Source organism: Euleptes europaea, chromosome 9 (genome assembly GCF_029931775.1).
Source record: "Euleptes europaea isolate rEulEur1 chromosome 9, rEulEur1.hap1, whole genome shotgun sequence".
Classification (NCBI taxonomy): domain Eukaryota; kingdom Metazoa; phylum Chordata; class Lepidosauria; order Squamata; family Sphaerodactylidae; genus Euleptes; species Euleptes europaea.
Genome location: NC_079320.1, coordinates 50,662,116 through 50,677,315, shown reverse-complemented (window position 1 = coordinate 50,677,315; position 15,200 = coordinate 50,662,116). Strand labels below are relative to the sequence as shown.

General features: G+C 42.1%; 1 protein-coding gene across 1 annotated transcript; it reads right to left on the bottom strand.

Moving 5' to 3' along the window:
• Window positions 1-2,677: 2,677 nt before the first annotated feature.
• On the bottom strand, window positions 2,678-10,811 carry MSMO1 (methylsterol monooxygenase 1). Its single transcript, XM_056855953.1, has 5 exons — window positions 10,512-10,811; window positions 8,391-8,539; window positions 6,869-6,995; window positions 4,340-4,494; window positions 2,678-2,885 (listed from the first exon to the last, which is right to left on the bottom strand). Exons 1-5 carry the CDS (start codon window positions 10,764-10,766, stop codon window positions 2,678-2,680), a joined length of 894 nt encoding a protein of 297 aa, XP_056711931.1. The 5' UTR covers window positions 10,767-10,811.
• Window positions 10,812-15,200: the final 4,389 nt, after the last annotated feature.

The window sequence follows — 15,200 nt, the reverse complement described above, 5'->3', positions numbered from 1 at the left end:
TATTACAGGCCAGTATTTTTGAACATCGATCACTATTACTGTGAAGGCAAAGGATGATGCTAAAGCTACAAAAAAACCTGAATAGGTTATGTCCTACACTCCAGGTTAATTCACGTTTACAGTGCATATTCTGTCCCAGGCCACACTCTTCTCCTAGCAACCAGAAGAGGTTTCTGCAAAGGGAATATAGGAACATATAGATCTGATAGTGAGGTCACTGTCCATTTCAGATAGGAAAATGCAACCGATTAAGGACGAAACAGAAAAAAGATGTCTCTGTGGCAATCCTGAAGGAGTGTATACTTGAAGGTTAGCCATAGGCCTGTAGCAGCTGTGATCCATGTATCTGGGGCTATTGAAATTGTAGGGATGAGCTCTTAATGATAAGTGGACTGATTTTCAAGGGCCACAAGACAGTGATTCCAAGGACACTCCAGCATACCACGCTCCAAAAGGTACATGAAGGTCATTCAGGGACTGAAAAATGTAAGAGAGCATGGGAGGTCATGGATTGGCCATGGATTAACTATAATATTGCTAACAGTGTGGCAAACTATTGCATTTGTTTGAGATTCCAACCACACCAGCAAGTGGAACCACTGATTCGGCACCCTGTTCCATGGAAGGTGTTTGAGAACACATCTTTTTTCCTTGGAATTCACAGAAATAGTCGATAGTTACATAGTATTGTTCTCTGTATCTAGAAATTTGTACTCTGCGTGGTACAACCAGTGCATCAGTGATAGCAGCTTGAAATTGGTGTTTGTGAGACACAGAAGTCCCAGGGAACACTTCAGTGACAATGCCCCTACCTACCCAGTTTTCCAGCTCAGAGTTCAGTTTTCAAAAGAGTAAGAATTTCATAGTAACACCTCCAAGCCCCATTATCTCCAAGCCAATGGCCTTGTGGAAGGATCCATGCAAACAGTGAAAGCCCTGATGAAAAAGCAACTGTCAAAAGACTGCTGGACTTGATGGACTTTGGTCTGATCCAACATGGCCTTTCTTATATTTTTATTGGAGTATAATCTATTTTAAATCCTTGCAGTCCTGCTCACGTTCCAAGGTTACTGCTTCCCTACCTTTTAAGGTAAAGGTCCCCTGTGCAAGCACCGGGTCATTCCTGACCCATGAGGTGACGTCACATCCCGACGTTTCCAAGGCAGACTTTGTTTATGGGGTGGTTTGCCAGTGCCTTTTCCCCAGTCATCTTCCCTTTACCCCCAGCAAGCTGGGTACTCATTTTACCGACCTCGGAAGGATGGAAGGCTGAGTCAACCTTGAGCTGGCTACCTGAAACCGACTTCCGTCAGGATCGAACTCAGGTCGTGAGCAGAGCTTTTGACTGCAGTACTGCAGCTTAACACTCTGCACCACGGGGCTCCTTTTACCTTTTAACAACAAAACTAGGAAGTTTGGTAGAGTTCATGATGGTTTGATGTTATCAACACTTATTTGCATACCACACATGCCTGGCATCCTGTGCCTGTTTAAAGTACTCATTCCCTAACTGTTGCTCTTCCATAAGGCCTTGCCCTTGATGCTTGCAAGGCAATGCTGACAGTCTGTTTATCATTGCAAAGTTTATGCTTCACGATTGTGCTATTCAAACCAGCAAAATTAAGAGGTATTCTCTCTGTGGGTACACAGATGTAGTTACTCCAGAGATGAGGAACTTTTTGTGATTAAAGAGATGGCCTCTGCCAAAACTCTGAGCAAGGGCTCAACAAACAAGCTACTGTAAGAAAGACTACTTACATAACTGAAAACATATAGCTTAACATTCTGGGTAATTGCATACAGCTAAAGAGTACTGTCACTTTAATTGGCATCCTGTCTCTTCCCTAGGTTTGGAGACTGTCTGCTGGCCCCACCTCACCTAGGGGAGCACCTCTGCCCGGTGCTGATCTCTGCTGACCCTAACGTCACTGCACACATCTATATTCTAAAATAATACATTACAAAGGCAGGGAAACAGTCTGAAAGCCAATATGGTTTTATTTATTCCACAGTAAATATAAACAAAAATCAGATTTGACTCGATATTACTTTTGCAAGCCACAAATGTAAAATATACCAATAGTTCAGTAGTTTACAAATGGTTATGCCGTGCAAGCACACTGACAGAATAAGATCCTGTAAAACAGAATTTATTCCCAAGAGAATAAAAGTTCCTTTTTCAAATCTAAAAACAATTTACTGACACAATACCACGAAAGGTTTTGGAACCAAAAGCTATTCACATGTGCAAATTGTTGGCCAAAAAGCTGGTCAGAATTTTTGCTCCCAAGAAAGTCCTCCTTGATAATGTATGGTTTAGAAAGGTGGTAAAACCAGTTTTCATGGTTGTACTGTACAAATTCTACAAAGAATAACATTTGTACCCCAGAGGTGTATAATCATTCAATCCAAAGGTCACACATTTACTTTCTTAGTCATGTGCTTTTTACTTTTTTTATATACAATAGGAATGCATTCCCATTAGGATGCTACAGCAGTTAAGAGTTTTTCCTTCTACAAGACAAAGGGCCAGCTGGCTTGCTCCTGGGCTTCCTTTAAGGCAGATTTTGCTTTAGTACTGCAACACGTGTTGTACCTTCCAGTGTCAACTAAAAGTACACAAGGCAGCCTTTTGCATCTGTTGGGTGCTGCCACTTCTCCTTTACAGTGGCAAGATTTATTCGGTCTTCTTTTCCGTCACATGTTCCTGTTTCTTCACTTTTTCCACATAAGATTGGTACTGAGAGTCCGTGCCAAAGATTTTGTCCCACCACGTGAAGGTTGAAGAATAGTTGCCAATGAAGTTCATGTGATGGAAGTCATGAAAGCGAGCCCCGCCATAGAAAGGCAACAAATGCAAAGGATTCAGAGGCAAATCATAGCCGCTATTAAAAAAGTAGTGAGAGGAGTTTTACAATAGTGGGACAAAAGCATTTTTCACATTTCCTTTACACTGAAACCGGGCTAGTAGTTTAGACATTCACTTGTTTCTCTAACAACTATGATTTTAAAACTTCTAAAAATCAATGCCTATTCTACTGGACCACAAACTTCTGAAGTGACAGATGTGCACTCTTCATTTTCATTTGTACATCTTATCTCTGCAGGAACTGTTTGTGCACAAAATGTATGTGTGTGTGTAAAGTGCCGTCAAGTCGCAGCCGACTTATGGCGACCCCTTTTTTTTTGGGGGGGGGGGGTTTCATGGCAAGAGACTAACAGAGGTGGTTTGCCAGTGCCTTCCTCTGCGTTGCAACCCTGGTGTTCCTTGGTGGTCTCCCATCCAAATACTAACCAGGGTGCACAGAATACATTCCCTGAAAAACTACCATGCACAGTCAGGCCACAGGAAGCATGCTATGCATAACAGAAAGGGTTCTGTAGAATAGCGGGCAGGTACATGACAGATGTTTGAATAAAAGGTGTCCCAGGGAGAAGACACACTGATGTTAAGACACAACCTCATCAACTTTAATTATTTTAGGTCCCATTATTATTAATCAGTTCCAATACAGGTTCAAAGTACAGAGAAACGTAAGTTGTCCCATTAAATTTGGAGCCAAGGACGCGCAAGAACTTTGCCCACTGGAATTGATGGAATTCAGAACTGCTTATACTGGTTGGTCAATCTAATAACCTGAGCACTTTTCACATCCTGAACGTTTACAGGTGTTGAGTTGGTCTTGCCTAACAAGATGGGAGAACAGCCTGTTTGCCTCTAAGTACTTCTTACCGTGCTCCCAAAGCACTATTTGTAAAACAGCAACAGCTTTTGCTTCTGGGTGTTTGCAAGCAGATGCATTGTGACAATTTGCTCCAGCAAAGATGTGGTAATTGACAGATTAGAGTGGAATTAAACCAGTGCAAATTGAAGCCTTGGCTTGCCTATCCAAGTGCAATGATGCAGGCAAGATAACTCCAGATTTTACCGGAGCACTCCACCTAGTAGTTACAAATCAAGCTGTGCAATTTCATAGAGCAATCCTTTATGAAGAAAATCAATTGGCCCTTTTGCCCAAACAATGACAAAATATTGGATTAAATCCAACCAACTTTTCCATTAACAACAATGAAAAGTGGGATCCTCTTGCCGTCACCCAAAATTGTGAAATTTGTTTTCAGATGAATAGCTCATTCTTATAAATGCAGAAGCAAGTGCCTCTAAACCCAGACACAACATACTTCCAGGTAATTACACATAGGATCCCAGTCTTAAATTCACATTTTTAGAATAGAAATACTAAGTCTTTAATTGTTATACAAAAACCCTATTTAGACATTAGTTGCTCTGAGTTTGAACACATGGAGTCAGTACTAAAGCAACATTAAGAATATTTACCTGTGGACATCAATGGTCTCCAGCAAGCGACAAATTACCCACGCCCACAAAAGAATTACGTGATTACAGAAGAGTACTATTCCAATAAAAAATCCCGCCCCAAGTATAAGGGTTTCCAGAGGGTGCGCATACTCTGCTTGCATCCCAAATGGAGCCTATAAGGAGAGAGAGAAAATACATGGACTTCTAAGGAAAAAAACCTGTATGTTAACATACTACCTAAAACAGATACTGGTAATTTAAGTTTGGCGTGTACACAAACAGGTATACATGAGCAGGTCCTGTACAAGAATTCTTCCCCGCTTCAAGCTCAGGTCCTCAACTCACCTGTATTTACAAACAAAGGTAGAGAAGTAAATAGAATCCAAAGCCTAAGCAATTTCACCACCAGCAACCCTCATTTTAAAAACTGCCAGATGGGAAAGGCATCTGCGATCCTTCAAGCATGTATCTGCTCATCATGTTCCTGAAGCACATTGTAATTTAAGACTGGGGAGGACAGTTAAAACCCACATCAAAACAAAACAACTTTAAAACATTCGGTTGCCAGCTGGCAGGACAAGACCCACAGGTGGGTCACACCCCAATCTGAAGGCTGCAGCATTGGCAGAACCATCATTTGCTTTTATTTATCTTGGATGTATCTATTGTTTCAGAAATGCTGATGCAGACAAAGCAACCAAATGCATCCTCTATGTTCAAGAGCTGTGTAGAAGAGAGGGATTCTGTCACCCTTGCACAGCAAGCTGCAACTATCAAAAACACCTATTCTTTGCACATACTGAAGTTACCAGAGCCCTGTTCTCCCTTTCATTTGGTTCGCAAAGAAAGAACACAGACAAAAACAAGTATGGATTACAGATTGAATGAATAAATAAGTGGCCTTACTGCAGTTTACAAAGGTAGAAAAATACTGCCTCAAACAATGTTATCTGGTTATCAATAATAAGAGTTGGTTTTCATACGCCAATTTCCCCTACCTTTAATGAGTCTCAAACCAGCTTACAATCACCTTCCCTTCTTCTCCCCACAACAGACACCTTGTGAGGGAGGTGGGGCTGAGAGAGTTCAGAGAAAACTGTGACTAGCCCAAGATCACCCAGCAAGCTTCATGAGTAGGAGTGGGGAAACCAACCCGGTTCACCAGATTACAGTCCACCACTCCTAACCACTACACCACATAGCAAACGGGAACTGGCTTCATGTTGGTGCCATCGGTGAAGGCAGAATGTTCAGATAGCAGACAGATGTGGAATAAGGGGAACTGACACACCACTGATGGGCTACTTTATGAATTTTACATCCAAGCAACGTCTGCAGTGACCAAGGGCACATAATGTATTCCACACCTGTTTTGCAAGTGCTGTGACAGCATGGCTAGAAGAAGACCAAAGAGGGCAAGGCCGGCCCACTGGGCCTTTTAAGCCCTCTCTCCACATCCCTGTCAATGCTAGTGTACCCCCATGCACCAGCACCAGCATGGATGCAGGCCTCCGCATCTGCAGGGCTTCCTGCAAACCCTTCCCCCACTTTTGAGGGATTAGATGGAGCATCAGTATGACAGTTCAGGAGATTATAGTTTCCTAATTGTAATTGCTCTTGCTTTTTGTTGGGAAAAGCAAGCCAACAGGTAGCAAGGAAGCTGAGACATAGTCAGGGCAGCTTTAAATCAAGAAAGGCTAAGTTGATGGTGATGCAGTCTACAACAAACCTAGGCCTTATTTCGTACGATATCCAGTAGACACTACATTTTAAAAGGCGCAAACTACAGGACAGCAGTGAACTGATAGTCTGCAGGTAGGCACAGATAAGCAACTCTCTTAAACTAATTAACAATGGAGGGAACCAAGTGATGTTTTGGAGTCTGGTATTAAACATAACTTTAATGGGCTGACTCGTGTCGTAGATCAAGTTTGCAGGCTATATCAAGTTATTCAGGAAGGTGAAAACTTTAGCTGACTATGAACAGCTTTGAGAGTTCTTCTCCGAACTAGACAAAGAAAAATGAAGCAAATGAGATGCAATGTAAGCAAATGTAAAACAACAACATTGGCATAAGAAATCCCAGCTTCACATGTATACTGATGACTACTGAACTGTCTGTGACTTTCAAGGAAAGACACTGTGGCCGGTAGCTCAGTGAAAACCAACTCAGTGAATGGCAATAATGAAAAAGGGCAAACCTTTTAGGAAGGAAGGCATTTAACAGAAAGAAAAACTAATAGGATTTCTGAGCTCTGGGAGCATAGCAACAGCTACCATTGGTGTGTTCTACTATCCAGGGAGTAGTCCTGAGATATTGAAGAATTTCTGTTTATGAAGCCATTCAGCCCTGGCTGAGTTGCATTCCCTGTAATAGCAAGGTCAAGGAACTGCAGTGCTATAAAACTCAATGGAAATATCTGGGCATGTATACCTGTCTCTTCTCCGCATGTCCAGAAGTATTTATTACAGATGTCCTATACATTAATAAGCCCACAGCACTTTTACATTAACTATAGAAGCATTAAAAATTAAGGCTATACATACAATAAATTCATGATGCACTTTGTGGATGTACTTGTATACTCTCTTGTGATGCAGAAGTCTATGCAGAAAATAATGCCAGGTGTCCTCAATCACAGCACACGCAAAACATTGGCCAAGTATCACAAACCTGTGAAAAAGGGGAAAATACTTTTAAAGGGTGAGGTTCAACAGAACAGGCTATTCAATTCCCTACTCTGTTTCTCCTGTACCTCTACTGCTGGACAATACTGCATTGCCTATGAAAAATATAACGTGTCACCGAATATTTGCAATGGGCAGGAACAAATGAGCAACCAGTAAGAACTAAAAACTTTCCATTATATCTCTCTTAAGTAAAACTAGCAGAGGATGTTACAGTTGGACAGAAGAGTAACGTGTGTGTATTAAGTCGCTACTGACTTGCGGTGACCCTATGAATTAATGACCTCCAAAGTGTTTTATCATTAACAGCCTTGCTCAGGACTTGCAAACTGAGGGCCGTGGCTTCCTTGACTGAGTCAATCCATCTCATGTTGGGTCTTCCTCTTTTCCTGCTGCCTTCAACTTTTCCTAGAATTATTGTCTTTCCCAGTTACTCTTGTCGTTTCAGAATGTGACCAAAGCACAATTGTGGTGATACCCCTGCATACCCAGCACCCATGAAACAGTGCGCAGGACTGGAGCAGCACCACCCAGAAGGCATGCAGTGCTGGAAACCTATGAGGACCCAGAGTCCCTGGCATACATAGACTATTGCACAGGGCTGGACAAATGGCACACAAGGATAAGTGTGCAGGACCATTCCAAAGGCATGCAGTGCTGGATACCAAGGACAGGAAGTGACCTGAACTCCATCTTGGATGAAGTTTCAAACCACTGGAAAAAGAAACTTCTCCCTTTGCCTCTCTACCCCCTGGTCTATGGAAAGACGATGCCCTTCAAAGAAAACAGAAAGGGCATTGCTATATTTTGCATAACTATCAATGTGGCCGCTCTATCAACATCAGCCCAAGGACTAGACACTCCCCTGTCACACCCTGAATTCTTTTCTGGGACAGCCTGGTAATGGGCTAATCCCATCTTCTTCTTCTTCCCTCACCCACATACACCTGGAGGATCAATACTTACTGGCTATCAAACCTTTCCCTGACCTGGATGGCCCAGGCTAGCCTGATCTCGTCAGATCTCAGAAGCTAAGCAGGGTCAGCCCTGGTTAGTATTTGGATGGGAGACCTCCAAGGAATACCAGGGTTGCTGTGCAGAGGAAGGCACTGGCAAACCACCTCTGTTAGTCTCTTGCCATGAAAACCCCCCAAAAAAGGGGTTGCCATAAGTCGGCTGCAACTTGACGGCACTTTACACACACACATCAAACCTTTATTATTCTCTATATTGCTTAGCTCCTGTCTTTTCTCTCTGTAATGTTTCAATACTTGAGAAGCAAGGTCACACAGCTACTTCCTACAACACTCCCATACACTAGACAAGGCTGTAATTTGTAATAAGGAAGAATGATCTGAAAGCCACAAGGAAAGTTCCTTACCATCTTGGCATGTGTTCCCAGTCATAAGGAATGCTGAAATATTCTGTGAAATAGTAGGTACCGCATATCAGAGGCAACTGAATGAAGAAGTGACTGAACATCACTTTTTTTAAACATCTCCATTGTTTTTCCCATGTTTCTGGCTTATCCTGTAATTAAAAAGGAGTCTTTAAATATTCCTGATTTCACAAATAGAAACATAATATAATATCCCAACACCAGTAGTCAAGATGTAACTTCAAACTAAAAGCGGACAGCCTTCAACAATAGAAGCACCATTCCTATGGCACCATGGCTGTGGTAGAGAAGGGGCTGTGGCTCAGTGGTAGAGCATCTGCTTGGCATGCAGAAGGTCCCAGGTTCAATCCCCGGCATCTCCAGTTAAAGGGACCAGGCAACTAGGTGATATGAAAGACCTCAGCCTGACACCCTGGAGAGCCGCTGCCGGTCTGAGTAGACAATGCTGACTTTGATGGACCAAGGGTCTGATTTAGTATAAGGCCGCTTCATGTGTTCATGGCACATTTAGATCCAACCCAAAGTAATGAGTCGAGGCAGTTTTCAGGTCAAGAGGAGATATTACAGTTCACGGGATTCAACAGAGGTATGGCTTCATAGCTCAAAGCCAGCACCCTGTAAGCCATGGGCCTACTTGAAATCAGTAGATCCTTAAATGGTGATGCATGTTAATCTCAATGGGAAATAAATTACTATATTCTATACCTGCAAAGCTCAAATAACCTTTAATGCATTTAGCATCTGATTGTCTTTTGTTGTCAACCACTTGAGAGAGTAGATATCAAATATTAATCTTTTATTGCATATGACTCCCATATTTTGCATTATAATATTTTAACAATAATCAAGTTATATGTTAATCCATATGTATAAGTATCCGGCTGGGTACAGCAGTCTGTGGACACAAGAATTAATTCCCCTATTCTTTTTCCACCAGCAACCATTTCTGACTCTGGGAACTGCACAAACAGCTGACCAAGGGCAATTCCATTTCCTTCCCCATCCCCACTTCAGCCACCCAACCCACACGGCTATTAGTCCAAAGAAGTCCCAATGATCCCGGGAATAAACTTTCCTAGGGTTAAAAGGGCAGCTGGGAGGAGAGGAATGTGGGGGGAAATCCACAGTTGTCAGCACCTACCACTAATGGATTGCTCAATCCAACTCAATAATTGGATGAGCTTGAGTGTACTTCAAAAGTGTATTATTAGAGACTAGCCAGTGCACTTAATAGGAGTTAAGTTTTAGTTCTATTGTGCTAGCCGCTGTGAACCAGTGACTCAATAGAATCATGGTTGGAAGGGACCACCAGGGTCATCTAGTCCAACCGCTGCTCAATGCAGGAAATTCACAACTACCTCCCCAACCCCACACTCCCATTGACCCCTACTCCATGTCCAGAAGATGGCAAAAAAAATAAAAATAAAACGACAACCTTCAAGATCCTTGGCCAATCTGGCCTGAAGGAAAATTGCTTCCTGACCCCAAAGTGGTGATCGGCATTATCCTGGTTATGTAAGAAAGGGCCACAAGAGTCAAACACTGAGGTAACCCTTCCTGCCCTCCCTCCCGTGATTTGCCTTCATTCGCAGAATCAGCATTGCTGACAGATGGCCATCTAGCCTCTGCTTAAAAACCTCCAAAGAAGGAGAGCCCACCACCTCCTGAGGAAGACCTCAGTGACGATCAAACATTATCCTCTTACTTTTAATAACAGCATTGGTTCTGTTGGGGCCCAGAACAGGGTAACATCATAGATCTAGCAATATTATACCTGGTAGCTGTTCAGTCCTGCAGCAATTATTTTATCTCCACAACGCCACGTTAACACAAAGCACACTTAAAAGTTTGTGAAACACAGCGTGTCTAAACCCTTTGTCCCTCTGTCTCAACTGAAGAAAATTATTCCAAATGTACTTCTGCAGCAGGAGAAAACATGAAAATTAAGTTTTCCTATCTTTCCTAAGACCCTTTAGGCAACCATCAAAAATATAGCTTGCACATGGGAAGGGGCAGGGAAGGGGTGGAGAGATACACGGACTGGAAAATTCCAAGTGAAATCAGAGCTCAAATTTTTCAGATGAAAAATGAAATCCACCTTACCTGTTGTATTTTATACTTTTGCATGTAAGGTATAAACTGAAATACAAATCCAGGCAAGCATATTAAGAAATATGCAAGCTCATGCACGAGAAGTGACCCCCAGGTTGCAATCTGGAACTTCGTATAATTATTCAGCATGGAGATCCAAGCATTTTTAAATGGCTGCTGTAGCGGATTCTGGGGCAAGAAAGAGTCTATGGATTCTACAGCCAGGTAAGCAGAATTCAGTATGCCAACACTGCTATTAGTTGCCATTATTCAGCACTGGAACATACCAATTGTAGCTCCTCAGCAGGACATACGAATCTGCAAAAACAGTCAGACAACATTCATGATAACTCTCAATAGCAGTATAACTGAAGAGATGATACCTTAATGAGCAAGCAGTAAAATGGGCAGTTTTTCAAGATGTGAATACAGTGCACAAGTGGAATAAATTCTAGCTGTATCTGAAGAAGTGAGCTGTGGCTCACGAAAGCTCATACCCTACCAGAAAATATTTTTGTTAGTCTTTAAGGTGCTACTGGACTCTTGACCTTTTTGACTAAGTGGAATAAATGTTTGCACAGCTTGGCATAAACAAAGAACAAATATAACCCCATAGTTAGATATCCTCCTGATAAGGGATCTGGGGGAGGGGGGAAAGATCAAATACACAGGCTGCATCCACATGTTGTTGGAAACATTTGCCTCCTAGATTTGTCCTGTCTACTAAGGAAAATCTAGTTACGAGTTTGCTACAGCACAACAGTGTCTACACTATCTAACAATGCATGGATGCCAGCCACACAGAATGGTAGGGTAGCTCATAAGCTTGAAAGGGTGCATATACCTATGTACCTCTTTTCCTTCTCACACTGCGATTCCCATTTTGCCCCAAACCAAAATTTGCTGTTAAATTCAAACGGTCAGGTTAGGGCTTGCACTTGCTTGGAAAGCAGAAGAGCAAACCACCTGATCTTACACCTAAACATTCACATCCCTGAGAAACAAGCACCTAAATCCCACTGAAACAAGAGAAACTTATATGTTTAGGCTGTAAATAAATCTTGGTGAATTCTTTTAACAGGCACAGGCCTAGTTAAACATTAGCTCACACAGTGTACTGAAATTGTTGGTGGAGATCTTTATTTAATTTGTGATGTTCCAATACGAGCACTAGTTAAGATTAGTTTCCTTCCTGGTAACTGGGATTGTAGGCATGGTTTAATCCCAGGTCCTAATTATGGGGAAGGAAACAAACCACAACTTGTTCAGGGGTTTCAATTCATACATATAAACAAATGGAGAGAGCAAAAGACTTCTGTTAAATGATGTAAACAGCCCTGAGCCAGCTGCGGGGAGGGAGGGCTAGAAAACGCAAAAATAACAAAATAAATTAGCAATCAGAGCACACTGCACAAGGGGAGAACTGCAGAGTAACGTCTGAATGTAACCTGAGTGTTTTAAGGTACTTTTGCTTCTCAGGCTGTCCCTCTCCCACACATATTATACATTCTTGAGTGAAGAATGATGACAAGCCACATTGGGTCCCACTGAGGGAGAAAGGTGGGGTTTAAATGACGTATAAACACAATCCCACAGGTGGATCCAGACCATGAACTTTCATCTATTTCATCAAGTTTTCAGAGACCTCTAAATACCATCACTTGCTAAAACTGGCACAACAAAGAAGCAACTCATCTTTCCTAACAGAACTCTTATTTTTGAAAGGGCGAGTTGCATTATGCAGTGACCGATATCAAGATTTTAGGAGCAGCCCAGCTGAAAAGCAGCATACATGAAGAAATCTACCTCCATACTGGGGGTGGGGAGCATATTTTTTAGTTTCCTAATCATTTTATAAACTACCTTTCTGTTCTCTAAGGGTACCCAAGGCAGTTAACCATTCAAATTATTACAAGCACACCATGCGGTAGTTTATAACAAGCTAGTCATCAAACAGACAAATCAGAACAGTACGTTGGTTCTTGTAGGTTATCCGGGCTGTGTAACCGTGGTCTTGGAATTTTCTTTCCTGACGTTTCGCCAGCAACTGTGGCAGGCATCTTCAGAGGAGTAACACTGAAGGACAGTGTCTCTCAGTGTCAAGTGTGTAGGAAGATATAGTCAGAAAGGGGTTGGGTTTGAGCTGAGTCATTGTCCTGCAAAAGTAATGTGCTAATCATTGTCCTGTAAGTATCAAGATAATGTGCTAATGACGGTGTGGTATGTTAATATGGAACCATTGTATCCTGAAGTGATCTGTTAATGTGTGAAGTCCAAAGCTAATCTCCATGGCTATTGTTGACTATAGTCTTTGTTAGTCTGGAGGTTTTTAGGACAGGAAGCCAAGCCTCAAGAATGAATAAGGCTTGGCTTCCTGTCCTAAAAACCTCCAGACTAACAAAGACTATAGTCAACAATAGCCATACAGATTAGTTTTGGATTACACACATTAACAGATCACTTCAGGATACAATGGTTCCATATTAACATACCACACCGTCATTAGCACATTATCTTGATACTTACAGGACAATGATTAGCACATTACTTTTGCAGGACAATGACTCAGCTCAAACCCAACCCCTTTCTGACTATATCTTCCTACACACTTGACACTGAGAGACACTGTCCTTCAGTGTTACTACTCTGAAGATGCCTGCCACAGTTGCTGGCGAAACATCAGGGAAGAAAATACCAAGACCACGGTTACACAGCCCGGATAACGTACAAGAACCAATGAACTCTGACCGTGAAAGCCTTCGACAATATTCAGAACAGTAAGAACCGCAACAAATCAATAAAAACCAAGCAGTCATAAAACATAAACACAAATCTGGATGGCATTTAAGTTAAGTCTTTACTTTGAACCAGAATGCCTGGAGGATCAACAGTGCAAGTCTGACTGGCCTGGCGTTCTTCACCCCGCCCCAGCAACAATTATAAGTTATCTAGATTGCTGCTCCCTATTACTATGTATGGGTGTGAAAGCTGGACATTGAAGAAAGCAGATTCCTTTGAAATGTGGTGTTGGAGGAGTTACCGATACCGTGGACTGCAAAAAAAAACAAATCAGTGGGTTATAGATCAAATCATGCCTGAACTGACCGTAGAAGCTAAAATGACTAAACTGAGGCTATCGTATTTTGGTCACATCATGAGAAGTCAAGAATCACTAGAAAAGACAGTCATGCTAGGAAAAGTTGAGGACAGCAGGAAAAGAGGAAGACCCAACAAGAGATGGATTGACTCAATAAAGGAAGCCACAGCCCTCAATTTGCAAGATCTGAGCAAGGCTGTCAAAGATAGGACATTTTGGAGGACTTTGATTCATAGGGTCGCCATGAGTCAGAATCGACTTGACAGCACTTAAAACACACACACAGATTGCTGCTATTGTGGTGAAAGTGGCAAAAAGTAGGAGAACCAATATGACGAAGTGAGTACAGCACCAGACCCAAGTTCAAATCCCACCTTATCATGACACCCACCGAGTGACCTCAGGCCAATCATTCTCCCCCCAGGGTTGCTGTGGGAATAAAATGGAGGAAAGAATGTAACCCTAAGCTCCCTTGCGAAGGGAGAACAGCAATGTACTAAATAAGTAATAAATAATACAAGGTAATGAATATAGGATTACAAGTATTCTTTCCTCTCTCTGTATTGTGAATTTAGTAGTGCTTTAAAAAGCAGAAAGGAGAAGGCTGTTCTGGGAAGGAATTTTTGATGGACAGAATTAGGCAACAGCAGGCTACAGGAATAGACTTGGGTCTGGGCACATCCCTTCTTCCTCCCTAGGCCAACATTCACCCCGTTCCTAGCAAACACCCCGATTCAGTCAGAAGAGGGCATGGCACAGTTGCAAGCCAGAACTCTTTCCCATTCCTCTTCGGAGTTCACACGGCAACCACGCCCCTGTCTCTCTGGGGTTACCGCACTTGTATTCCCAGCAATGTATTAAGAGTTTGAAAACGTTATAAAAAATACTGTTCGCACTTTGTGTGGCCCCTTTAGAAGACATGAAGACGTCTTCCAACCATTTTTTAGCCGTGGCATCCAAAAACCCTTTTAAAGCGATGTTTTTTACAACATTTTCAAACTCTTAATACATCGCCGGGCATACAAAGTGCGGTAACCCCCTATGTATCCCCAGCGATGTATTAAGAGTTTGAAATATATTACAATGGCACAATTAACAGAATACATGAAAGATAATACATGAGAGAATCATGAGAGATGGAAATCCTTTTATGAATATATTAAAAGCACCAGACCAAAGAGCTAGTCAAATCAAATTATTACTATGTTAAGAAAATATGGAAGACGGTGTTATAAAGAGGGGTAGAGATTGTTAGATACCAACAAAATGACATGTAAATAATATTATTTTCCCTTTCCCTATTTTTTCCCTTGTATATCTACTTATTAATGAAATAATAAAAATATGCAATAAAAAAAGAGTCTGAAAATGTTATAAAAAATACCGTTCGCACTTTGTGTGGCCCCCTTTAGCTGTGAAGACGTCTTTCAACCGTTTTTTAGCCATGGCATCCCAAAACCCCTTTTGAAGCGATGTTCTTTACAACATTTTCAAACTCTTAATACATCGCCGGGCATACAAAGTGCGGTAACCCCCCCCCTCTCTCTCTGAGGCGAATCCGAGCCACAAACACAGCACAGGGGCCCCCATCACATAGCCACAGC